Source organism: Microcebus murinus, chromosome 4 (assembly GCF_040939455.1).
Source record: "Microcebus murinus isolate Inina chromosome 4, M.murinus_Inina_mat1.0, whole genome shotgun sequence".
In the NCBI taxonomy this organism is placed as follows: Eukaryota; Metazoa; Chordata; class Mammalia; order Primates; family Cheirogaleidae; genus Microcebus; species Microcebus murinus.
In genome coordinates, this window is record NC_134107.1 from 75,578,799 (window position 1) to 75,606,713 (window position 27,915).

Consider the following 27,915-nt stretch of genomic DNA (forward strand, 5'->3'; position numbering starts at 1 on the left):
AACAAAAAATGGGGGAGGGAGTAGAAGGAAATCATTCTAGCATGAGGTGGTGGTAGGGTCATGTAGATGAAAAATAATGTGTGAAGTGTGTTTGTGGTGCTGTGAGCAGTCTGGTGTTGCTGTAACTTGCAGGGTGAGGCAAGGAGTGAAGCCTGCATGGTCTCAGGAGCCTGTTCTTTGTGCAGCCAAAATTGGAATAGGATAGGATAGGGAGTTCAAGACTGGAAAGATCAGATTTTCAAGCTCCTATTCTGTGCCCTGTGGAGTACTGTTGGGTGCTAGAGCTACAATGATAAATAAGACACTACAGACCCATGATCTGAAGTTCTCACTTCTGCACTGCCTTTTTTTTTGGCCTACTTTCTTGTTCTACTCTTGAATTCCAACAGTCTATACTGTGAAATTGTGTGTTTGTGTGCGTGTATCCATTAAGAACTGCTCAAACTTTTTACATTAAAAAAAATTAATTTTACAAAGTAGCCATATTTGATTTCCCCCCTGCAAGTAAGTATTCCATAGGGCTTTTCAATACATTCACATCTTTGTGTACCTAGTCCTATCCCCATCTCATTTTTTTTCTTTTTTTTTTTTTTTTTTTGGTCTTTGTGTTCCTCTGCTGCTTGTCAAAAGCATGCACTACTACTAAGGCTTTGTAAATTCCCTGTTGCCTTCCCCAAAACATTTCCATTTCTTCCTCTAACAGGCCTGCTTTCACTAGTCATTTAAAAATAGTAAAACCCATTTCTTTATCCTGACACTATGTGATTCCATTTTCTGAATATCTCCTTGTTTGGGCCCAGAAGTATATCAGAGCTGTAATTAAAATTAATTTCATGTAACTTTTCTTTCCCAAATTATTAGTCCTCAGTGTAGCTTTAGTATAATTAATATAATCTTCATTGTATTCTAGGTTATGATATCATAATTTATGGGCTTATTATTGAACATTTAGGGTGTTTCCACTTTATCACCATTAAAATAATGTTGTAAAAAAAATGTTGTAGATGCACCTTTAGGCTGAGTTTATTTTATGATATGAACTATGATATGTCCTTAAGTTCACTAGAGCAGGATTACTAATGTAAAGGTATAAATATCTTTATGGTCTTTCATATGGGGTTGGCATAACCCTTCCCCAAAGTATTATTCTAATTTTGTAATGCAAACAAAATGATTGATACATATTCTTGACCTTAAGAAGGTGGTAAATCAAAGCATGGATGCAGCATTTGCAGACTGCTCATCTTGCATTCACTGTGTAGGAAGTTCAGGTCACGGTTTTGAGTGTGTCCTTTCATTTTAAATCAACTCCTCTTAAATCTTAGAGGTATATAATATCAATTTCCAAAACGACAGAGAATTAACCATTAAAACTGATTAAAATGTTATTAGAATATTATTCTGTGCCATTTTTGGCTTATGACATTTGTCAATGTCATTTAACCTTATAAAAGACAAATTATATAAAAAGTCAATTGCAAGCAAAATAATATTTTATTGAAAATTCAGAAAAGTTACAATACTTTAAGACAGATTTTTTTTCATATTGTTATAAAGAAAAATAAGTTAAAAGAATTGACTCAAGTGCAATATTTAGTTTTCATTCAAACTAACAAAATCATTTCAAAAAACATAAAAATCTACATCATAATTTATTCAAGGTATAAACATGTATTTTCCTATTTGTTATCAAGAAAACTCTAATGGAATAATTTCTAGAATAACCTTGTTACTACAACATCTTTCTGGACCCAATTTAAATAGCAAATTTAAATTGCTATTCACACAGATTACTGATGTGTGTGTCTGCATGCACATGTGTATGTAGGAACTAGCTAATTTTAATATGAAACTTTAAGAATCAGAGTAATTTGCCATTTCACTTATCGTAGGGCAATAAATAGCATTTCTAGCCATTTTTAAAGCATGTTTTCTTATCTTGTAGGTCAAAACCAACTTGTTTCAGAAAGGTGTTTAGCCTAGTAAGTACTAATGGCATAAACAAGATTAACTATAAAACTGCCAAAGTATTAACCAGTATAGCCAGCAATATAATATTAGGAAGCATCCTGCTTTATCTTTTAGATCAAAGTTTCTCAAATTTTTTTATAAGGGGAAGCTAGACAGCCAAAAAAAGACCAAATTAGACTTATCATTTTACATTATCAATGGTTTATATTTTTACCAGATTATTTTATTCCTCAACAGACAGTATTAATTGAGCCATTGGGATTATTTAAATAATTTTATTTATTTCCATTAACTCTACGATGTATATTCTCCCTTTTAAAAGGAGAAGTGAAGTCAAGACCTAATTTGGGTATATTCTGTCAGCAAACATGTACTACTCAGATGATATATTGAGGTCTGTGGTGAAGAAATATCCCAAGTAAACTACAGTAAGACCTGTGCTTTGCCACAGCTAGAAATGATACTAATAAAGAATTTTAATTAATATTTCAAATAAAATTTTATAGTACTCTGCAGTTAAAGAGTTTTATGTAATTACTATGAAACTACTGAGTAAAATTAGATACTATTAGGAAATTCACGGGCACATTGTCGTAAAATGCTTATAAATACGTAGTGCATCATCTAGGTGAGAGGCAGAAATGGTTTTAATAAAGGAGAATCCAGAGAGGATAAAATTAAGACATGTGGCCTTTGATAATACATTACTAGTTTTCATTTGGGAATACCATCGAAACTGGTCTTTAACCAAGAAAAAGCCCTAATTCTTATTTCTTTAATTGTGAAGAAATCTAGCCCTGTGGAAAAAAGAAGATCCTCTGATAAAAAAAAAAAAGTCTGAGAAGCAGTGTTTAGACAAGTTGACTCTGATACTGCTGAAACTCTTGGGTGTAGGGGAACAGTGATAAAGGATTTAGAACATAACTCATCAGAGGTAAATAAACCTTTCCTTTCTCCCCACCCCTCCCTCAGTAGCAGAAAAGGCTTTCAGACAACTGATTAACTTTCAGAGAAGACTTCTTCACTACAGTGGCAAATAATAAGCTGAAATCATTTTAGCCACAACGTGATGATCCAAAAGAGATCAGATACAAAACTTGACAGGTGCAATCACTCTCATTTCTCCAGTCACCCAAAATAAAAGCAACAGCTGGTGTATAATCAAAATATCTTCTCTAAAAATCTTTTAAAAATTTTATGACTCATTAAAACTAAATGTTCAGAGAAAAAAAATATTACCCACTGATTATTTTACAGATAAAATATATCAAATATCCTTAAATAAAAGTGCATTTATACTTTCCATCTAAACAGTTTTTCTTGTTAAGAATTAAAAACTACTTTCTCCCTTTTTAGCCTCTCTTCTTCATTTCAACTTTTTCTTATATTTAAAGTATTGATAATTTAGTGAATTTAGTACTGAATGTTGATTCAGCATTCTTATTGCATAAGAAAGCCTGGTTGATAATATGCTCAAATGTGTTTGGGCTGCATTTAAAAATGATTTATTTCTATGATCAACTATTCCAAATCTCATTGCATTTGATGAATTCCATAAGAAAATAAAAAAGGTAAAAGTATAAAAATAAAATCACACATATAGACTAGAAATATTATCTGAAGATAGCTGACAACATCCTAATACTGCTTTCTATTAAATAATGATTTTAAGTCACTTTATAAATTTTTTCAAAATACCTAATTTATTCTTAGATTCAAGATTATATAACATTAGTTTCAGTGAAGAATAATTTTCCTATAACAACTTCTGCATTCTTTTAGTATGACTAAAGGTTCAGTGTAACAGATTGGATAAAAAAGTATCAGAACATTATTGGTGATACCTAATGAAATGTTTAAAAAAGTTTTGATTCTTATGAATTTGTATCAAAATAAAGTTTCTGATATATCTTTAGGATTGTACTTGATGACCAGTTAATGGTGTAAGCAAAAAATACTTGAACTAAGTCAACATTTACATATAAAAATAGAGAATATATATACTACAACGATCTTGATGATATCTTGAAGTATAGCATTACAGTTAGAGTAGCAATAGCCTGATTAAAAAGTTCATTAAAGTATGTATTTAAAAAAAAACAACAGGAGACAATTCTATTCTTTTTTTTTTTTTTTTTTTTTTTTTGAGACAGAGTCTCGCTTTGTTGCCCAGGCTACAGTGAGTGCCGTGGCGTGAGCCTCGCTCACAGCAACCTCAAACTCCTGGGCTCAAGCAATCCTGCTGCCTCAGCCTCCCAAGTAGCTGGGACTACAGGCATGCGCCACCATGCCCGGCTAATTTTTTCTATATATATTAGTTGGCCAATTAATTTCTTTCTATTTATAGTAGAGATGGGGTCTCGCTCTTGCTCAGGCTGGTTTTGAACTCCTGACCTTGAGCAATCCGCCCACCTCGGCCTCCCAGAGTGCTAGGATTACAGGCGTGAGCCACCGCGCCCGGCCGACAATTCTATTCTTAATGTCTTAACTTGATAATTTTCATCCTCCTCATAAACTGGGATTCTTTATTTTGGTTAATAACTGGGTTTGAAGAATATGGAATAATAGAAGGTATTTCTCTGGAAGCAGCCTAGAGTGTCTCGGTATTTAGTAGACAGTTTATTATTGTCTCAATTTTTACTAAGCATGAATCCTTTTACAGTTCTTTATTCTGCCCATTCAGATCAATAAACGGCTGTGATGAGGAAAGCCACAAACCTGGAAAGAATCCATAAATCCTATATTTTGTAAGACATTTATTTTATGCCATTAAGAAAGATGGTGTCTACAAAACCCAAGAAAGGTAAGAAACAATAAAAAGAACTCAAACCACAAATACCAGAGCTGGGCACATTCTACCAGCCCACATTTATGTCAGCAAGTGGTCTCTAGTCATTTAAAAAGAATATTGCTTCTTTCCTTTGCTGAGGTTTATACGGTTTATATGGCCATAGTGTAAGCTTCCCTGGATTTCTGCTCAGGTCACATACAATATTCAAAGATCATACACCTAGTTTCAAAGTATTAAAATATAATTAAACAGACAAAACATTAATATTAAGCTGAACATAATTTATTCTTTTTCTTAGATGTGATGTAAAAAATAAAAAGTCCTGGCCTGGGAGTCAGAAGATCAGTTTCTCTTAATCTCTAGGCTGAGTGGTCTTAACCAAATTACTTAACCTTTCTTTCTAGGCCTCCATTTCCTCCAGTGAAAAATAAGGGAGTTGTATTGGATAACTGTTCAAGCCCTTTTAAATTTTACTAAAATACTAAGTCAGAATTTTACACAGTGCCACTTGATTATTATTATGAAGATAAACTACCATTATAGATATAGTGTAAAAATAATTCTGGTTTTGGAATTTTCTGAAGCTTACATTATAGTTAATGGGAGTTTTCTATACTTTCAGAAGCTAATCATTAGGACTTGGCTAATAAAGACATAATTGCAATATCTTTTACATTATACATACATAAAGTCTACTTTGGCATGCACAAACTTCTCTAGAGAGAGATTTCAGTTATATATGTCCTTATTTAATTCTCTTATTCTTTAAATCCTATTCTCTTCTCAACTGAGTGGCAAAAGAGTAGCATGGGGTTAACAGAGAAATCCTGGTTAAAATATTTCTTATTACGATAAATGATAATGGAAGCATTTTTATTCTTTAATTTTTTACATTTTAGTTTTGATTTTTTTCAATTTCTAAAACTTAATTTTCTGAAATTATTGTTAACACTTAAAACCAAGGATCTGTCACAGTTTATCACTACTGGTAAAGAATTACAATTACTGCCAAAATATTAATATCGTGCCAAAAGAAAACAGGGTTTGGTACTATTTTTAAGCATATGACGATGCATTTTACTAGTTATTTTAATCATTTTTAGAATTAAGACAAAAGTAGAAGGCTCATAATGTTACTTCTACTATTTCAAACCAGATGTTAAGCATGTTGAATTCAAATTTAGAGAGGGACTTTGTGGAGTGCCAGCTGCAACTTTGACAGTAGGGTAAATAATTTCTTCAACAGTTATATATGTACCTAATAAGAAACCAACAAATCCAGTGAATGCTATAGAAATATTTTTCAGGATCATCCATATATTGTAATGTTCCTTAGAAAATGTAAGAATTTCAACCAAAGGTGGCAGAATCAGGGCCAATGTGCTGCTGCTCACAGCTCCAACAAAGGAGATCACGATGTCTAAACGAGGAATAAGAATCGCTCCAGCACCTAGGAAATGAGAATACATATTTTTCTTATTTAAATGTTTGATACTTACATGAATACTAAAAGTAGATATTTTCAATAGTAAAAGTAATTACTGAAAGTAATTAATGGAAGTCGGACTACTGAATTATTGCTTGTGGAAAAATCTGCCATACTTTGTTCTGAGCTAAAAAGAGAAAATAAAGAAACCAAAATTGAGAGTGACATTTTCTGGACTTTCACTTGTCAACAGAGTTTCTTATGTAAATGACTTTTAATTTATTGCTGTAAATTTTGGGCAACAAAGCTTGGGTAGTTTATTTACAAAGCAATTGCATTACTTTGCCTGCCATACAGCTCAACAATGCACAAAACATGGAGTAGTGTGATATAAATAAATGGGAGAGAAGAGATAGCTATTCCTTACAGAATTCCAATTAATTAAAATAGAAGGAACAATGGAAAGAGAAAATCATTACTAAGCAAACAACACAGTCATCACTGGGAAGGCACAGTCAATGAATGATGCTAAAATTTGTGGGCAAAAACTGGATGAGATCAGGATATTTGCATAGTCTTGCAGTATCTCTCTATGAGATACTTTTTAATCATAAAGGGAAAAATAGTACCTTTACAGTGGAGAAATATGTCAGAGACCACCTTTACCAAATGAGTAAAGGTAACATCACCGAAAAGACATTGATAACATGATGTGATATACTAAGAAGTACACAGCACCACTGCTATGATATTCTTGTTTAAAAATGTTTAACTTCAATCTAATTATGAGAAACCATCAGAGAAATTCAAATTGAAAGAAATTCTATAAAGTTACTGATACTACAAAAGTGTTAAGGTCAAAAAAGACAAAGGAAGACAAGTACTCTCAGGATTGGAAGAGAATAGTAGATGTGACAGCTAAATTCAAATGGGAACTTGGATTATTTCCTGGACCAGAAAAGGATATTAGTAAGAAAACAGGTAAAATTAGGAGAAAGTCTATAGATTAGTTAATAGCATGGTATCCATGTCAATTGCCTGGTTTGTAAACTGGTAATACCAGAGGAATTTCAGTAAAGGGTTTACAGCAAATACTTTCTTTTACAACTTTCTGTCTAAATTACTTCAAAATGAAAATGTTTAAAAACAAATAGTACTCCACTATTGTCAACATAATTTTCTTCCAAACTATTGACAAGTTTTCTGCAAGTTTTGGTCTAGCACTTTCTTGATCTCATATGGATTTTACCAAAATGTATCAACAGAAGGTTTGCAAAAACCAAAACTCATTCTCTCTTTAAATCGTCCTTAAATGTTTTGTTAAATGATTTGTTGAGGCTTTAGAGTTGCCACCAAAAATAACCCCGGAGTTTGCTCATATGCAAGCTATGAAAACTACATCACCACTGCCACCAAATGATAATTATAGCACCACAGTTCCTTCTCTGGGGTCTCCAATTATGAATGTGTTGACTCTCCTTTTCTTCTATAACTATGATTTTCTCTCTAATCCTTGTTATTCTCCCTTTATTTCTAAATTCATTTCCTTTTGCTTTTCTCAGTTCGAGCCTCTTTGTTTTTTATTAAGACAAATAATATGGGAGAAATATGTATGTGTATGTATATATATATTAATATATCAATATATTATATATATAGCTTAATTTGTCCTCTTTGTAATTCAGTCTTCTGTTTTCAGTCTACTGGTTTCTCTACTTCTTAATTTTTAGTTTACAGGGTTTTTGGAGTTTTTTGTCTTTCCTTATTCTTTTTGTGGCTCTCAATATTTTCCAGGAAAATGTGGAATCAATTTGGAACTGAATTCTCACCATGTTTCTCATGGAATCAGAAGTTATTCCTTACCATGTTCTATTCAAATTATTATGAAAACTAAAGTCCTAAAAATTGTTTTGAGATTATAAACCTAGCTTCACACTTATACGACTGAAATAAGATAAGCCTTAAATAAAATAACTGACTCTGAAGAAGCTGGAACTCTAAAGTAGAAATACTTTATAAAATAGATTCTCCATTTAATAAACGCTTGTTACATCCTTTTAGCATTGCTTCAAGAGTAGACTAGACCAGCAGAATAAACAATTTCAGAGCTTGAAGACAACTCTTTTGAAATAACCCAGTCAAAAATAAAAAACAAAGAATCAAGAGGAATGAACAAAGCACACAAGAAATATGGCATTATGTAAAATGGCCAAATATAAGAATCATAGGCATCCATGGGGGTGAAGAAGAACATACACAAGGGCTGGAAAACCTATACGAGGGAGTAATTGAGGAAAATTTCCCTGGTCTTGCTAGAGATTTACACATCCAGGTACAAGAAGCTCAACAAACACTTGACAGATTCACTGCAAAGAGGCAATCACCAAGACATATAGTCATCAGACTGGCCAAAGTCAACATGAGGAGGAACTCCTGCAAGCTGTGAGGTGAAAACATCAAATAACTTACAAAGGAAAATCTATCAGACTAATTACAGACTTCTCACCAAAGACTTTACAACCCAGAAGGGATTGGAGCCCCATCTTCAGTCTTTTTAAACAGAACAACTTCCAGCTTAGAATTTAGTCTCTTGCAAAATTAAATTTCATATATGAAGAAGAAATAAAGACTTTTCCAGAGAAGCAAACACTGGAGGAATCTGTCAAGAACAGACATGCCCTGCCAGAAGTACTGAGAACTACATTACACATGGATCAGCACAATAGACACCTGGCAGTGTAAAACCACCCAAAAGCTAAAGCTCAAAGCTCATAAAAACAATAGCACAAGAGAGTAAACAAGGCAATAGGTACTACTCAACATGATGAATAGAACAATTGATATGATGAACACATATCAATTCTATCAATAAACATGAACAGTCTGAATGCCCCACAAAAGAGAGATAGGCTGGCTAAATGGATGAAAAAATACAACCCAAATATCTGCTATCTCTAGGAAACACATCTAACCCATAAGGACTCAGACCAACTCTAATGAAGGGATGAAAAAAAATATGTCATGCAAAAGGAAACCAGAAGAAAGCAAGTGTAACCATTCTCATATCAGATAACACTGACTTTAAATCAGCAAAGGTTAAGAAAGACAAAGATGGTCATTATATAATGGTAAAAAGAAAAATTAACCAAGAAAATAAGACAATCCTAAATATTTATGCACTTAACACAGGAACACCCAGATTCATAAAGGAAATTTATACTAGATCTAAGCAAAAAAATAAACAGCAGCATCATAACTGCTGGGGACTTCAACACCCGACTGACAGAGCTGGACAGATCATCCAAGCAGAAAATAAAGAAACACTGAAACGTAAATGGGATTCTAGAACAAATGGGCATAATAGACATTTATAAAACATTCTACCCCAAAACAACTGAACATACATTCTTCTCATCAGCACATGGAACTTTCTCAAGATTGATCATATCTTAGGCCATCAAACATGTCTGAACAAATTCAAAAAAACAGAAATCATACCATGTATCTTCTCCGACCACAGTGTAACAAAACAAGAAATTAATTCCAAGAGAATCACTCAAATCTACAAAAAGTCATGGAAATTAAACAACCTGCAGGTGAATGATTACTGAGTCAATAATGGAATTATAATGGAAATCAAAAGATTCCTAAAACTGAACAAAGGTTTCAACACAAACTATCAAAATCTATGGGATTCAGCAAAGCAGTCCTAATGGGAAAATTCTTACCCTTAAGTAAGAAAAGACAGAAAGATCACAAATTAACACTCTAATGAAACATCTCAAGGAACTAGAAAAGGAAGGGCAATCCAAATGCAAAGACAGCAGAAGAAAAGAAATAACTAAGGTCAGAGCAGAACTAAAAAATGGAGGGAAAAAAAGACAATACAAAAGATCAATGAAATGAAAAGTTAGTTCTTTGAAAAGATAAAGAAAATTGATAGACCTCTTGCTAGATTAAGCAGGAATAGAAGAGAAAGGACCCAAATAAGCTCAATTAGAAATGAAAAAAGAGACATTACATCCTAGCACTCTGGGAGGCCGAGGCGGGCGGATTGCTCAAGGTCAGGAGTTCAAAACCAGCCTGAGCGAGACCCCGTCTCTACCATAAAAATAGAAAGAAATTAATTGGCCAACTAATATATATAATATAAAAATCAGCCGGGCATGGTGGCTCGTGCCTGTAGTCCCAGCTACTCGGGAGGCTGAGGCAGCAGGATCGCTTGAGCCCAGGAGTTTGAGGTTGCTGTGAGCTAGGCTGACGCCACGGCACTCACTCTAGCCTAGGCAAGAAAGCGAGACTCTGTCTCAAAAAAAAAAAAAAAAAAAAAAGAGACATTACAACTGACACCACAAAAATACAAAATATCATCTGTAATGTAAATACTACAAAAATCTCTATGAATCTCTAGAAAATGTAGATGAAACGGGCAAACTTCTGGAAACACACAACCTCTCAAGACTCAATCAAGAGGAAATAGAACTTTTGAACAGACCAATAAAGAGCAAGATTGACATGGTAAAAAAAATCTTCCAACAAAACAAAAAGCCCTCGACCAGATGGATTCAGAGCCAAATTTTACCAGACCTACAAAGAAGAGCTAGTATCCATACTGCAGAAATTATTCCATAACATTAAAAAGGAGGGAATCCACCCAATTCATTCAATGAAACCAGTGTCACCTTGATACCGAAGTTAAGAAAGAACACAACAAAAAAAAAGAAAACTATAGACCAATATCACTTATGAATATAATGCAAAAATTCTCAATAATATACTAGCAAACCAAATTCAACAGCATATCAAAGAAAAAAATCCACTATGATCAAGTGGGCTTTATCCCAGTGATGCAAGGATGATTCAACATACATAAATCCATAAATGTGATTCACTATATAAACAGAAGCAAAAGCAATGACCATATGATCATCTCAATACATGCAGAAAAAGCATTTAACAAAATCCAGCACTCTTTCATGATAAAAACCCTCAACAAACTAAGCTATAAGGAACATTTTTCAAAATGATAATAGCCATATATGACAAACTCACTGCCAATACCACACTGAATGGGGAAAATTAAAAGCATTCCCATTAAGAACTGGAACAAGACAAGAGTGCCCACTATCACCACTTCTATTCAACATAGTGCTGGAAGTCCTAGCCAGAGCAATCAGGCAAGAGAAAGAAATTAAGGGTATCTAAATCAGGAAAGAGGAGGTCAAATTATTGCTTTTCACTGACCATATAATCTTATATCTAGAAACCCCAAAGACTCCACAAAGGGAACCCTGGAATTGATAAATAAATTCAGCAAAGTCTCAGATTACAAAATCAATGTACATAAATCGGTAGCATTACTATATACCAATAACTGTCAAGCTGAGAGTCAAATCAAAGACTCAATACCATTCACAACAGCTATAAATAAAATAAAATACCTAGGAATATAGTTAACCAAAAAGGTGAAAGATCTCTACAAAGAGAACTATGAAACACTGAAGAAAGAAATCGCAGATGACTCAAACAAATGGAAAAACATATCATGCTCGTGGATTGGTAGAATCGACATTGTTAAAATGCCCATACTACCCAAAGTGATTTACAGATTCGATGCAATCACCATGAAAACACCAACGGCATATTTAACTTTACTACAAGACGATAGTAACCAAAACAGCATAGTATTGGTACAAAAATAGAGACATAGACCAATGGAATAGAACAGAGAACCCAGATATAAAACCATCTACATACAGCCAACTGATCTTTGACAAAGCAGAAAACAATGTACACTGGGGAAAAGAAGCACTATTCAATAAATGGTGCTAGGAAAATTGGATAGCCACATGCTGAAGAATGAAACAGGATCCATATCTCTCACCACTCACAAAAATTAATTCAAGAGGGATAAAAGAATTAAATGTAAGGCATGAAACCATTCTAGAAGAGTATGTAGGAAAAAGTCTTGTAGGTATTGGCTTAGGCAAAGAATTTATGACTAAGACCCCAAAGGCAATTATAGCAACAACAAAAATAAATAAATGGCACCTGATTAAATTAAAAGGCTTCTGCACAGCTAAGGAAATAATCAACAGAGCAAATACACAACTTACAGAAAGGGAGAAAATATTTGTGAAGTATACATCCAATAGGGCTAATATCTAGAATCTATGAAGAACTCAAACAAATCAGCATAAAAAAACAAACAATCCCATTAAAAAGTGGGCAAAAGATATGAACAGAAGCTTTCCTAAACAAGATAGACAAATGGCCACCAAACATGAAAAAATGCTCAACATCACTAATCATCAGGGAAATGCAAATTAAAACCATAGTAAGATATATTTTATCCCTGTTAGAATGCCTTTTATTACAAAGTCCAAACAGAATGGACTACTTATACAGTGTTGGTAATACTGACAATTAGTGCAACCTCTACATAATACAGTATGGAGATTCCTCAAAGAACTAAAAATAGACCTACCATTTGATATAGCAACCGCACTACTGGGTATCTACCCAAAGGAAAAGAAGTCATTTTATCAAAAAGGCATCTGCACCCAAATGTTTACTGCAGCATAATTTACAATTGCAAAGATGTGGAATCAACCCAAGTGCCCATCAATTCATGAGTGGATTAACAAAATGTGGTACATGTATACCATGGAGTATTACTCAGCCATAATAAAGGATGAATTAATGCCTTTTACAATAATTTGGATGGAACTGGAGTCTGTTATCCTAAGTGAAGTATCTAAAGAATGGAAAAACAAATAATCACATGTACTCATTATTAAATTGGAACTATCCAATGAGCACACATGTGCACAAAGGGAAATAAAACTCAGTGGAAATCATGCCTGGGGGAGGGGGGCAGATGAGAAAGGTGAAAAGCTAATGAGTCTGAGCTTATTTACTTCATTCTTCAATATGATTTATCTTATTTGTGATATAATTCATTTAAATAATTCAAAAATAAGTTTTATCTACTTTTTCTAGCTTTGCATTTCTCTTTTGAAACAAAGTATAATACACCCAATTTTTTAAATCTAGACACAAGCTCCACTTCAGGCTGCTCAACACAACTGACAAAGTTACCCAAAATTTCTAGCTCTACCATTCTCTAACCTTGAATGGTACAAGATGGTTATTAATATCTTACACACAGAATTTCCAAAGTTGCTTCTTCCCCAGAACACTAGTAATCTGGTCTCTGGTATCATTCTAAGCAATCCTCGGTTAGTACAGTGATGCAGTCATCCTTATATTGTGGTTATAATAATAATAATGGTGACAACAATGATCACAATAACTTCCAGCTACTTTGTTAATATTATTTTTAAATCCCACAAAAATGCCTTAAGGAAGTTTTTATCTTCATTTCATATTTGAGGAAAGAAGGCTCAATGATAGTACACCACTTGCCCAAAGACAACAGTAAGTGGTAAACTTGAGCTTGAATCCCCAGGTCTGTGTGACTCAAAAATTCACACTCTTTCTACTCCAGCAACTCAAGCTCCCTCTCTGTAAGCCTCCATTATTAATATTACCTTACAAAGGCATTTTCTGATGTGAAACCTTAATAAGAGATTATATATAGTCCTTCAAATAATAAAAAGAAAATAAGCCACTAAAATTATTAAAGACCAACACAAAATGAAATATTATAAAACCCTCTCCCATAGGCAGTCATGGAGAATTAAACTGTTAAATATATAAAAGTTAGCAGAAATAAAAAACCTGAGCAAAACTAGAACCAAAATGAAATGTGTTATCGGGGGAGGGGGGTTCCTTAGATATCTGATTTTAATCACCACTAATGTCATTTTCAAAATAATTTGATTAGTTAAGTGTGATAGGATTTGTTTTGTGTTTTTCTTATGTAGTAGTAGAAAAACAGAATTTTAACACAAAAAGTATCCCAGATGGGTGAATAAAACTGTTTTTAAAATATTGGAGAATATACTTTAAGTAGCTTTCATTTTAAGAAATGTAGCAATAAAAAATTTTTACGATATAAATATGTAATGATACTTACAAGTAATACTAACCAAGAAGGACCTTATCCCAAATTCACAGATTTGCTTCCATTTAGCATGAAATTTGGATGTAACTGCAGGGAGAATGATCTCTGCTGGAACATAGAACTGAATTGAATACGTCACAAAAATGCCAAAGGAATACAGAATTTTCACTGATTGATATAACCTGTTGAAAAAAATTCAAAGTTTAGTCACTTGTAATATGAATCTAAAGTTCCTCCTTTTTATTTTTAATGCTAAGATAAATAAGTGGAACCTTACCAACTAAAAATGCTTGTTTGTAAAAAAAAAAAAAAGCCAACTGATCTCTACTAACTAAATTTCTAGATGATATATGGACAATTCATTTTGACAAGCCTAGAAGACTTGAACATGGCTAGCCAATGTTTGAGACATATTGTTAGAAAGATTTCATTTTGGGATAAGCCAACATTCTGAAGGTTAGACTCAGCCCACATAGAGCTAACGTTTTCTTAACTTTCTTTTAAAAAACTGAGCATACGGTATGCCTTTAAAATCTTGAATCATACCCTCATTGATCTTTATATAGAAGAGAAACTTATATTAAACTGTATAATAGTTCTCCTTGGTTGAAAATCTTAGTAGGTTATATCATTAGTTGCAGAAATGTCATCATCTTAAGTCTAAAATGAGGGTATCTAAATGGTGTCAGCTTGCAAAGTTCTCTAAATTATACATACTACCTATAAGAAAATAGAGCTGTTGAGTTACGTAGTAGTTGTTTTTTTCCAAGTTAACTTATCTCTTTGATGATCAGCGCAATCTTCAGTTTTATAAATATCTTTATATTTCTACAGTGCAGATAGCCTTCTGTCAAAACTTAGCACGCAAGTCTTGAGAAAGACTTTGGTAAATTTCTTAAGTCTGGCAGAAGAAGATTTTTTAAATGTTGATAATGACATAGAGAGAAAATGCAGAATTGTAGAACTCAGAGGAAGGAACATTACAGAGAACCCACTCTCTTGGGTTGCAGAAAATGTGTTGTATTTTTAAAAAAACATTTAAATATTTTATAATGATCAAAAGAAAAACCCAATCACTCTTGTATTTTTTAAGAAACAAACTAGAAAGGCAACTGCAAATCAAATGTGCCACAGTATCGGGGGCAGTGATAAACACATGTCCTCTTTCAGTAAAAAAGTCATCAATAGCCACAATCATCCCCCATCCCACCTAAGAATCCTAAGCACAGGGAAGGGTGTTTTCTTTCTTAGGAAAAAATGTAATCATTTTAAAAGGATATAAAGTATTCTATTATCAGTAAAGAAAAACCTCAACATTATTTAGGCTTTAAGCTTATTTCTGATGTCTTAAGACTTAATGTGGTAAGGATTATAAACAGTTCTCTTGATTTTCCAAGTAAGAGGAAATTCAGTAAGTCTCCTGCTATAACATATTTATCATAAAGTAATTTGAAATAAAAAAGCAAAAGTAAAAAAAGACTTAAAAATACATAGCATAATTAGGTAAGAAGGAACTCCCTAAGGCTAGCAACAATAAAATCTTAATTTTAAAATTTGCTAAGAATGTTATTTCTCAGCCTGACGCTTAGAAGTTAAACATATGGTCAAATTACTAAACATATGTGAAATAACTGAAAGATGCCTGTTTCATATACTCTGATATATGAGAATGGAGAATTAAACAAATATTCTTATTAGTTTATTATTAGTTTAAAAGAAGAGCATTCCTTTTTTCTAATTATATTTTCATTTATATGTTTTTTAAATATAGTTAATATATAAAAATAAATCTACATCATTTTGCATATAAGTACAATTACTTTTTATTGAGATAAAATTAAAGTTACATAGGCTTAGAATTAAATATTAATGATCCAAAAATGGGTATGGATAATTCTTAGAAACTAAATTAACTATAACAAATATTAATAATACTTTAAAGAATAAAATGATTCATGTCTGAAAACAAAACCTATTACATTGATAGATACTGATAGTAAAGAAAATTAATATCTTAGTAAAGGACAGAAATGTATTTTTTTATAATTATTTTTCAGTCAATCTTTGGAATCAGATTGTGGGGGAAATTAAATTACAGTTCGGGTGAAAACATTATTTTTAAAAACACAGGATTTCTATATTTGCAATGCTTCTATTATTTTTCCCACATTTGCTAATAAATCAATACTTGACCTCAATTTTCCGGTATGAATATCTTAAAATTTTTTAAAAACCAACTTGGGAAATAAGTTGTTGGCTGATTCACCTTCTCTCAAGGCTACAGAAGCAATCCTTCAAAATAACCTGAAAACTCACTTTCCCTTTTGGACTTTTCATGATACTCAGGTTGAGAATCTTGAGGGTTTAGCCCTGTCAAGAAGTCATCATAATTGAGGACTAGCTCCAATCCTTACCAAGAGCATCGCCTCATTCTAAGCTAAACAATAAGACAATTATGGCTACCTAGCATTCATAACTAAATTAAATGCCTTGAACCAATAAACTTCTGTAGCATGTTCACTAGAACGTAAACATTATAAGCAAAAAAATTTATATTTGTTTGCTGTTGTACCTCTAGAGCTTGGAACAGTCTTGGGACATAAATGGTGAATAATAAATATCTGATGGATAAATTAATGACTTGGCAGATGCCCTTCATTTTGAATTATAACAGTCATTCCAATGAGGATAGGCAGAGGCAGTCTGGGCTGGATCTCTAGTGATCAGCAACTTTAATATTAGATTATTAAGAAATTGCAAGGGAGAGGACAGAGGGTATAGTCCAGGATATGTCAATCTTCTTTTTAAGTTTCTTTACATTTATTTATTTCTTATACCACTTGGTAAATCCATTCATGCCTAAATACTTCCATCTTAGGTAACAACCTCCTCAGAGTTCAACCCCCTGATAGCCACTAGGATCAATTAAGACACAGCTTGATTACTTGCCACTACACATCAACTTTATTTCCCAGAATATTGAGATTCCTAGCACCTGTGAACTACAAACATGGGCTCAAACTTTTTTGCTCTTTTTGTAAAAAAAATAAGCTCCCAGTACAACTATCTTAATAAATTATAAAATGCCTACTTACCCCTTCCCTGTTCCTACTTTTTAATTGAAGTTCTCCTACCCAATGCACATTTCACACAAAATCATGCGTGAGACAACAGAAAATAGAATATTGCTCTCCACTTTGTTCCATGGCTTGTATTTCATTGTCTGATGGTTTGGTATGGGAGCAGATCACTTGTAAACATCTATGTATATGAACCACAGACAAAATAGATCTAAAAGAGCATTTTATGCTAATTTAATTGGGTTTCTACTCTTTCTGAATTCTCTTTTACAGAATGAATTCTTACAAATTTTCACAACTCCAGTTATAACTGTTACAAACATAACTGCAGATTTTCGTTTCTGTCCTTAACTGGTGAGCTCTAGTTAACTCTTGGACATTTCCAGTGAAGTGTTGTTTCTCTGACATCTCAGATTCACCTCCAAAGTCTGACACATACTTCCCTTTACCATGTTCTTAAACTGTCTAAGGATATGAATCTCTTAACTTGAATGCATGCATACTCCCACTTTAGTCCCTTTCCTGTAAAATATTCCTTAAATGCTTTTGTAAATTCTGAGAATGTTTCCACCTACACATATATTGCTTCATTTAGCAGAATATGGTTCTAATGTAAAGAGAACATTAAGATGTGTCATTTTATTATTTATAATGTTTCCCAATTGTGTTCTGAAAGTACTTGGAGAACACACAATATAAAGTTGACCAGTAACATAGTGAGAACCATAATGATGGGATATATTATTTTATCAGGAACCCACAGTGCTTGGTTTTTTGGCAGTAAGGTCAGGTATTAATATTTTTTTTAATTAAAGTGAGTCCATATTAAAAAGAGTCCATGTTTTACTCTTACACTTGATTCAAATTTGGAACAACCAACAATTTTTAAATCTTTTTTTAAAAAATCCCACAAAAATCCTAAATTCACATATGGTCTGCTCTGGGGAGTACGAAAAAATTCTACATTGCATAAATAAAGAAATCACAGTAAAAATTTTACACATTTAAACCATAAATCCAAAACCGTACCTTTATTATCAAATATTGTTAAATTATATCTATAAAATATATAAACTAGGATTAAAAAATTCATATCCACCTACCATATATCTTGGGGAAGATTTAAAGTTATGCTCCCTTTGATTTCATCACGGAAACACATATATCCTAAAGTAGCTAATGTTATATACAAAGTAGTAACAATTCCCATGCCAATATTCAGGGCTTGAGGGAAGCGTTTTGATTCTTTCATTTGGTTTTCCAGTGGAAGGACCTAAGAAAAGAACACAATTCTTTTTTTAAATAGGGAATTTACAATATAAGTAAATCAAAATAACACAGCATCTCTTACACATACAAATTGGTCTTTTTATAGTCTATGTGCAAATCTTTTTTTCCTTTAAAACAACACATATATTGTTGAGGTATAGTTCTGTGACTATATATTTGACACTACATATTTTTTAATACTTAAAATAAAAAGGTTTAAATTCAGCTTTTGTGAGGCAAACCTGTCAGTGTCAGTTTTTTTCTTAAATATCCTGTTTATTTTGGAAAAATTTTAGATTTATAGAAAAGTTGCAAAGATAACACAGAAACTCTCATATACCCCTGACCCAGTTTCTCCTACTATTATCCTTTTACATTACCATGGTACACTTGTTACAACCAAGAACCAACACTGATACATTACTATTAACTAAACTCCAAACTTCATATGAATTTCATTAGTTTTTCCATTAATATCCTTTTTCTATTCCAGGGTTTCATCCAGGATACCACACTGCATGTTGTCACCATGCCTCCTAGTCTCCTCTGGTCTGTGACAGTTTCTTAGTCTTTGCACGTTGTTCATTATCCTGACAGTTGAGGAGTACTGGTTAGGTATTTTGCATAACGTTCCTTTATTGTCTGATGTTTTCCTTGTGACTGGATTGGTATTGTAGGTTTTAGAAAAGGATACCGCAGAGGTAAAATGCCCCTTTCATCATGTGTTACTAACATGATTTATCACTGGCAACGTTAATTTTAATCACTTGGCTAAGGTAGTATTTGCCAGATCTCTCTGCCATAAAGTTTCTTTTCTTCCCTCTCACTATACTCTGTTTGTTGAAAGTAAGACTCTAAATCCAGCCCATTCTCCAGGGACCAGGGAGCAATGAGCTACACCTCCTGGAGGGAGGAGTATCTACATAAATTATTTAGGATTTTCCCCTATGTATATATTTATTTAATCAATTATTTGCATTAGTATGAACTCATATATATTCATTTTATACACTGAGTTATAATCTAATATTCTGTCATTTATTTTGTGACTCATATTGTTCTACCTTAGGCCACTGTGAATTCTATCAGGGTGGCTCTTGTGTCCCTTTGATATGCCTCCATTCTTTTGTTTTTCAAATACTACCTTCCTTTCTGAAACCACAAGATGCTCCAGTCTCATCTTGAATTTCCTTGCTTCAGCCCTAAAGTCAGCCATTTCTCCAAAGAACTATGGTTCTTTCGTTGAAGAATGGTATTTAGAAATCTAGATCTGGGTGGTAGGTGTGCGTGTCGCTACTGGAGTATCACTGGAGTATACACACATGTCTATAACTGTTTCTATATCTATCCACTTGTATCTATTGTTTGTCAATTTTAGTAAAACAAATAACTTTTATTATGTTAAAAATAGAACCTTTAAATAAAAAAGGATGACTGAAAATAAGTTTTTTTGGAAAATATTCAGAAGTTTTGGCCATACAGTGATAGACACTAAGTAATAATAATAGCAATTATTTACTGAGCATTTACAATATGCCAGGTATTATTCTAAAAACTTTGCATGCAGCATCTTGCAGTCTTCACAATAACCCTATGAGATGATAACTCTAATATTTTCCCTACTTCATGTAAATCAATTCCATATGGAAACATTAAGTGCCAAAAGTAGAAATGTGATCAGAAAATATTTTGGATGCTCTGGAGATAATCCAGACCTGAAATATCATGCAGTCATCAAGAATGGTGCCCATGCAGCTTGAAAAGGAGAAAGGAAAGCAAATTTACATTTCCTTGGGCTTCCCCTGTATCACAGCTTTAGAGGTGTTTTACACATAATCTCCTTTATGGAACGGATTTGAGAAATATAAAAGAAGAATCAATATGCCTTAATTACTGATTGATAATGGGGAACCAATGACAGGGTAAAAAGAATTACTCCAAGGTTTCAAGCTTAAGCAACTGAAAGTAACAGTAAAAGAAAAAGAGGAATGGAAAAGTAAAGCTTGTTTTAGATAAGGAAGTATGTGTCAGTCTTTGCAGCTGTTGAATCTGAGATATCAGAGAAACAACACTTAACTGGAAATGTCCAAGAGTTAACTAGAGCTCACCAGTTAAGGACAGAAACGAAAATCCATAGTTATGCTTCCAACTAGAGCTGTAAAAATTTGTAAGAATTCATGAGAATTCTCTAAAAGAGAATACAGAAAGAGCAGAAACGCAATTTTCTGAATTTTAGATCTATTTTAGATCTTTTAGATCTATTTTGTCTGTGGTTCTTTTAGATCTATTTTGTCTGTGGTTCATATACATAGATGTTTACAAGTGGTCTGCTCCCATACCCAACCATCACACAATGAAACATAAGCTATGGAACAAAGTAGAGAGCAATATTCTATTTTCACCAAATCTACAAATTCTAGGTTTTAAATGAAATGGGAGCATCTTGAATGGAAATATTTAAGATCTTAGAATCCTCAGGATGCTTGTATCTCTTGGTATTAGCTTTATGATAACATTGTTTCTCAAAACAAATATGACATGAATAAATCTAAAGGAAGAATTTATATTTGACTCTTCTTATATAACAGTAACTATATAACTCAGCAGTCCTAAACCTTTTTGGCACCAGGGACTGCTTTCATGGAAGACAATTTTTCCAGAGACCAGGGTGGGAGGGATGGTTTCAGGATGATTCAAGCACATTACATTCATTATGCAGTCAAACCTCTCTGCTAATGATAATCTGTATTTGCAGCTGCCTCCCAGTGCTAGCATCATTTCCTCAGCTCCACCTCAGATCATCAGGCATTAGATTTTCATAAGGAGTGTGCAACCTAGATCCCTCTCAAGTGCAGTTTACAGTAGGGCTCGTGTTCCTATGAGTATATAATGCCACTGCTGATGAGAGAGGAGGCAGAGCTTATGCAGTGATATGAGCAATGGGGAGCAGCTGTAAATAAAGATGAAGCTTCGCTCACTCACCTACTGCTCACCTTCTGCTGTGCGAACCGGTTCTGTGGCCCCAAGATTAGGAACCACTGTGTAACTATGTCAATTCCCTTCAAATAATCTAGTCTATAAAATATGATGTTTGGGATGTACTTGAGTATATGGGATATAGATGAAACAATATTGGCCATGAGTGAATTATTTTTGAAGCTGAGTGATGTACTAGCTAGGAGTTCATTACACTACTGTCTAAATTTTGTAATGTTTAAAATTTTCCATAATAAAATATTAAAAATTATCTAGTCTAATATTCTCATTTTACAGATACAGAAAAAGAGAATTAGAGAGCCCAAGTGATACAGTTAGTGGAAGAACTAAACTATAATTCAATCTATCATACCAAACTGGAAATCATGTTCTATGAATAAACAAAATTTAAACAAAAAAGAAAAACATGCATTTTTATTTAGCTTTAAATATTTGTGCTGATTTAATATTTTAAAAATTAATAATAAGGACTAAATTCTTACCACTCCTATGCCTTCAAAAGCAAATACAGCAGTACCAAAAAAGAGTGGGTATTTCTTCCAACCAGCCACTATTGGAAGGTTGTGGGGATCTGGCATGTTCTAGAGAAAGGTAGAAAAAAAAAATAACACAGGTTACATTTTTACTTATTCTAAAAAATTTTAAATGGAAGAGCAAAATCATGTACTTTTGGGCTTCACAACAGCAAATGTAGGTTATAAAAGTGAATAATTCTTTCAATAAACACTTTAAGCAACCTATGTTAAAAGTAGTCAAGCTGTTAGGATTTCACTGCCAAAAGCGATTGTTTCCCTCATACCCACACATTCCACCTGAGCAAACTACTCCTGATTACCTGTTTCCACCTGAAAGTCCCAAGCTATGCACACTAGGTATGGCTCCTGCCACAACAGGAAATCCATAAGCATTCTCAAGGTCTGAGCTGAGAGCCATATAGTCAGTTATCAACCACTGCTATTGGTGTCTAAAAGAAATTCACTCTGCATTCTATTTTATTGCTCGTTCAGTTCTCTAAGACACCTGGCTCCTGACTTTTGCTTTCTACCTCATAGCTCTACCTAGAACAGGTCTCCTTTTGGTTTTGGTGTTTGCTTTATGACCGGGGGTGGGGGAGGTGAGGTGGGGGTGGGGTGTCCGTGTCCCACGTCTGGCTTTGATTATTTGGTCCTGACTCATAGCATTGCTTCAACTCTCACTATCTGGACAAACTATACATCTTTTATAAGATCTCTGGCTCTACCATGGCCATTTCCACAAAGTCTGGTCCCTGCTCTCCTCACCACTCTGCGTTCTCTGTCTTACCTGATTAGGAGTAGAATTCAAGGCAAGTAAAGAATGAACAAAGCAACTAAAGTGTGAAAGTACACTTATAATTTGGGGAACAGAGGTGTCTAGAACATCTGAAGCATAGGTAGAATTGTGTGATATAATTGTGATACATCACCAAAAACATAAGCTAGGTTCAGAACGGAAAGGGTATTAAAATGTTTGGATCATTAGATAATACTAAATAAACTATTATTCAAGGCAAGTAGGATGCTATTTCACTTTTCCATGCATTAGCTAATGCTGTTTCTTCTATCCAGGGAACCTCATTTTCTGCTCCACTAGCTCTTACATGTTCATCGAAGAGGTCATGGAAAGCCTTATATGAGCTTCTTGTCTGTTCACTTCCACTCAAGTGTTATGATAGAGACTACAGATTTGAAATTCAGAGAGAGGGAAAAATGAAACACAGACTCATCACAAAAGTTTGTAATGAATTGCTGAGGAGGTATTACAACAATTACCTTGGAGGCAAGGTCATTGCCTCTTTGAGAGATGAAAGCTATACAGCTGTTTGGCAGAAAAACACATACATATGTACAGAAACACTAAATCTTGCAAACAATTTTGAGGGACTTACAGACTCCCTGAATCCCATCAACAGATTATTTTAAGGAAACTGGGTTAAGAATCCCCAGACTAGACTATGAAATCAATTGAGGTTACTGCATATCCTTCAGATAAAGGACTTACAGACTAGTGTGGTGGCAGAGAGAAAATTACAGAATTACATCTATACACCCATCTCTTGTAGTTGGTTCAAATTTTAAAGGAATAAACAATACACTTAATGCGTTTTTTGTTGTAGTGTACTAAAAGCACAATCCTAAATCTCTTGGGTAGGTATTACTATCTTCTGAAGCACTGTCACAAAGCCCAGAAGTATATTTACCAAGATTCAAAACCAGATCTGACCACAAAGCCTGTGGTTTTAATCTCTATGTCACATACTTTTCTAATTCAACAGTATCCCTCAAAAGGTAATTAACGCTTACTAATTGTCTACTGTGTGCCACATCTTTACACAGCATTACTTTTACCTCCAAAGCAAACAAAAATTTTACTTATATAATAAATGCATGACATTTAGTTAGAAACATGTTATACTTACCCTAATAACATACTGGTAAATTATCACAAGACTGACAGCCATGGAAATGTTGGCAAGGAATGAAAGTACAAACAGATTCTTTAGATCACGAATGAAGACCAAAAGAATTATAAATGGAAGAAGGCAAAGCATATATATCCTCAGGTCAACACTTCTTCTCTCACATGGATTTGATGAATCGGTACTATTCGAAATAAACACTTTACTCTCCAGGAATCCTTCATGAACCTAGACAGGATTACCAGGAGAATAAGGAAGGGGGGAAAACTTCCATCAGCTTTTAATCATAAAAGAGACACAGAAAGGAAATTATGATCTATACATGCTGTGATACATTCCTATAATGCACTTTATAATACATAAAATATTTGCATTTTTTTCAAGATACTCTGGCTTCCTAGAAACATATATATCAAACATAAGGATAATTAAAGTAGGATAATCTTCTTTGCATGGTAACTTCTATCATACTGTGAAAATAAAGTTCATTAAAAATTATGAGGATGGATTTACTAATTTACTTTGAAGCTCTGTGAATATCATACTCATGATCTCTGCAAAGACTCAAAGATCTCATTTTTGAGATCATTAAATTGAGATCATACTTGTCTATAACGGCCATTGGGTATTCTACTCCAGCTTATTTTCTTCAGATAGGAAACAAGCTCTAAGTACCACTCAGAAATGTAGAGTAATCAAAGTAAAATTTAATAATCATAGCCTAACTTTAAATCTTTTATAAAGTTATTATTTACAAATTACCATTATCAGTAGATATTCATTAAGAACCTACTATATTCAGTCATGGCCATATGCTTAACAGTAGATAAATTTTTGCTAGAGCAAAAATCTTCTACAAGCTAAATAAACTTTATGTGAAAACTTATTCTGTCACTTCTATAACCCACTTGTCAGAATTCAAAAGAAATACAGTGATTTACAGTCTCCATATATTAAAAACCTTTTCTGATTCAGTTAATCACATAATCCAACTTATGGAAATAGATATGAAACTACAAACAACTTTAGAAACAAACTTAAAAACTTACAGCAGAGGCAGATCATACCATAACTTGAATACCAGTGACAAGTTATTTGCCCCCAAACATGGTGTACCCTCCTTCAAACACACTGACATTATCAAAGTCTGTGGATACACACATTCTTAAGTACTTTGAGTACTTTCTATGAATCAGGTATGTAACTACATGGTTTATATATGTAACATCTCATTTAATCCTCAAAATTACTCTCTAAAGTGGGTAGTATAATAGTATCAATTTCAATTTATATCTGCAGAAACTGAGGCTTAGAGAGGTTGGAAAAAAAAACTCTGAATGGCATAAAGCTAGTAAGTGATGGTTCTAGGATTCAAATCCAGGCCCAGGACTCCAGCATCTAACTTGCAACAGCTATATGTTAACCTGACCAAATTACTGCAACCCAGAAAGGGGGGTCCTGACCAAGCTGCCACCTGGCCTCCACTCAGACATCTCTCTCTCTAAATGCAGCAAGTACTAATAAGAGGCCAACAGAAGTTTAAAATAAAATTCTGATATGATTAATTCAAGTGTTTAATTTAATTTTACATTTATAATCCATGATAAGCAATGTTTAATGTCACTACAAATGTACACATCATCTCAGACTGCAGGGAATGTATCTATTAGATTTTTATATAGGCAATTTAAAACTCATACTGGAATAATAAACTCTCAAGTTACACTATGTACCATTTAAGAAATGCATAGCTCATAATTATCTTCTAACTGGCCATTAGCACTTTATATTTTATTTTCTATAATTTGAAATAAAAGCAAATTTGGTAATTTACATTACTTTTTCATGAAATGTATTTCATTGTGGACTTAATTTTCTAGTAACTAAATTATTTAGAGCCAAGTACTTCTTATCAAAGCAGTACCTCCAAAAATTAGATTAAGTAATGATCAAAGTTAAGCTCTAACAAGGATGCTTGGCAAGAGAAAAGCAGTTATAGCCAATAAAAATGGCTGTTTGAATTATTACTAGGGGATGCTTCAGAATTTAAAATTAATTCTAAACAAATCTCTTATAATAATTTAGCATTTTTGGCAGAAAGATGGTTATAAAAATTCTCAGGATTAAAAAATAATATAAAATAAAAATGTAGATACATACCTAGAGCAAGATTCAGGTAAACATTTGAGTCCTTTGGTGCCCTCTAGAGACAAAGATTGGCTATCTAATAGGACTTCCTATGATCTCACATGTTTACCAAAATGTAAAACACTGAAATAAACATTATAAAATAAAATTACTAAATTCAATTGTTTCCATTTTGAGCTCAAATTTACTAAAACCCACTACTTATTAACTTTTCAATGATTCAGCAATTTAATGGTTAAAATTCTAAAGGCAGCTTATATTCCTTAGCAAAGCTAAATGCAGAATTAAAGTCATTATACCCTACATTTGTATACTGTTTTACATTTTACAAAGGCTTTCATAAACCTTTTGTCAGCTGATCCTCACAGTAAGCTTATGAGGAACAAGGAGAAATTTTGGTACTATTTCCATTCGTATAAATAAGGAAACTAAGGCTTGACCAGGGCTGGGGAGGTCTTGCCCCATATGTGAATTCAAACTGTGAAAGCAGAGATTTGAACTCCTATCTTCTGACTCTGAAGTCAATTTGGTATCATTACATTTTTCCCTCTTAATATTACTCTGTATTCCTTCCCCACCCTCCATGCTCATGTACACTATTGTATCTATCTGAAATTTTCTAGAGTATCTTAGAGTAAAAACAGAGAGAAGCACCTATAACCACAATGGACCAGAATCACCAGAAGCACTAGAGTTCTTTTCCCTTACTGATTGTATAATACATACTATACTGGCTTAATGAAACCATGTGGCAGTTACAAAGCAGGTTTCCACATTTGTGTGGCAACTAAACCCTTAATTCTTTGGGTTAACCAAACACTGTACCTTCAATTTCATGTAAATTAAGGGAGTAACAATTCCACAGTGTTTAACTATAACAGTAATAGGTAAGGTTTAATCAATCAGTGTGTCTACTATTGTATACTGCTATCAAATATAAAAGAACACCTTTGTTGAGAGAGTATCTCTGACCTCCTGCTGCTTCAGTGACCACATCAACTATTTTCTCAAGCCTAACTGCATATCTTTTTTCTATATTACTCTTTATGCCTGAAAAGGACATTTACCTTTCTATCTACAGCAGGCTTTCTCCTTTCCTCCTAGAGAGTTACTTTTTCTACCTGGTCTTCTTAGGATATGTGCAAATCAGCTTAACTTTTCCCTTCAACTTCGGAAGCAACTGATAATATATCCTGGGAGAAAGTCACTAATCCTAAGCTTATAGACAATTATTTTATCTTCTTTACTCTTTATGTCATACCCATACATATATAAACAATCACAACTAAAATCAGACTATGTCCTGTCCAGTGATGAACAATTAACCTACTGGGTGGCAGCAGTGGCAGAGACCTAGGTTTCAACATAATTCTGCATGACTTAGGGCACCTTACTCATGTTTACTGAGACTGCTTCCTCATTCATAAACAGAGCACAGTACTTACTTTACAGAGTAGTTATAAAGATTAAATGATATATGTCACAGCTTATAAATAAAAAATTATAAGACAATGTTAGCACTATTTTTCAATTTAAATAGAGCTTTTTGGTAACTCTTGTAGGAGATATTAGAAAAGATACAGTACTATGTTACAAAATTCTATAAAGGCATCATTTCCATCATATTCTATATAAATGACTGGTAAGATGGTATGTCTTACCAGTTCTTAACGATAAATAGGGTCTTCATGGAGTTAGGAGTCTTAGAAATTTTCAATTTGTGGAATAAATACTTGCAAAAGCAAAAGCACATCATCTATAATAAGT

At 33.3% G+C, this 27,915-nt stretch overlaps 1 protein-coding gene across 1 annotated transcript in view; it reads right to left on the reverse strand.

Annotated features, from left to right (window-relative positions):
* Positions 1–1,477: 1,477 nt before the first annotated feature.
* Positions 1,478–27,915, reverse strand: part of SLC36A4 (solute carrier family 36 member 4) — a 48,337-nt gene continuing 21,899 nt past the window's right edge. The window contains exons 7-11 of the mRNA XM_012739638.2: positions 24,001–24,228; positions 22,046–22,144; positions 18,401–18,570; positions 14,230–14,399; positions 1,478–6,212 (exon numbers count right to left, since the gene is read on the reverse strand). Of these exons, the coding sequence (XP_012595092.1) occupies positions 5,905–6,212; positions 14,230–14,399; positions 18,401–18,570; positions 22,046–22,144; positions 24,001–24,228 (975 nt within the window). The 3' untranslated portion in view covers positions 1,478–5,904. The remainder of the gene's footprint in view (positions 6,213–14,229; positions 14,400–18,400; positions 18,571–22,045; positions 22,145–24,000; positions 24,229–27,915) is intronic.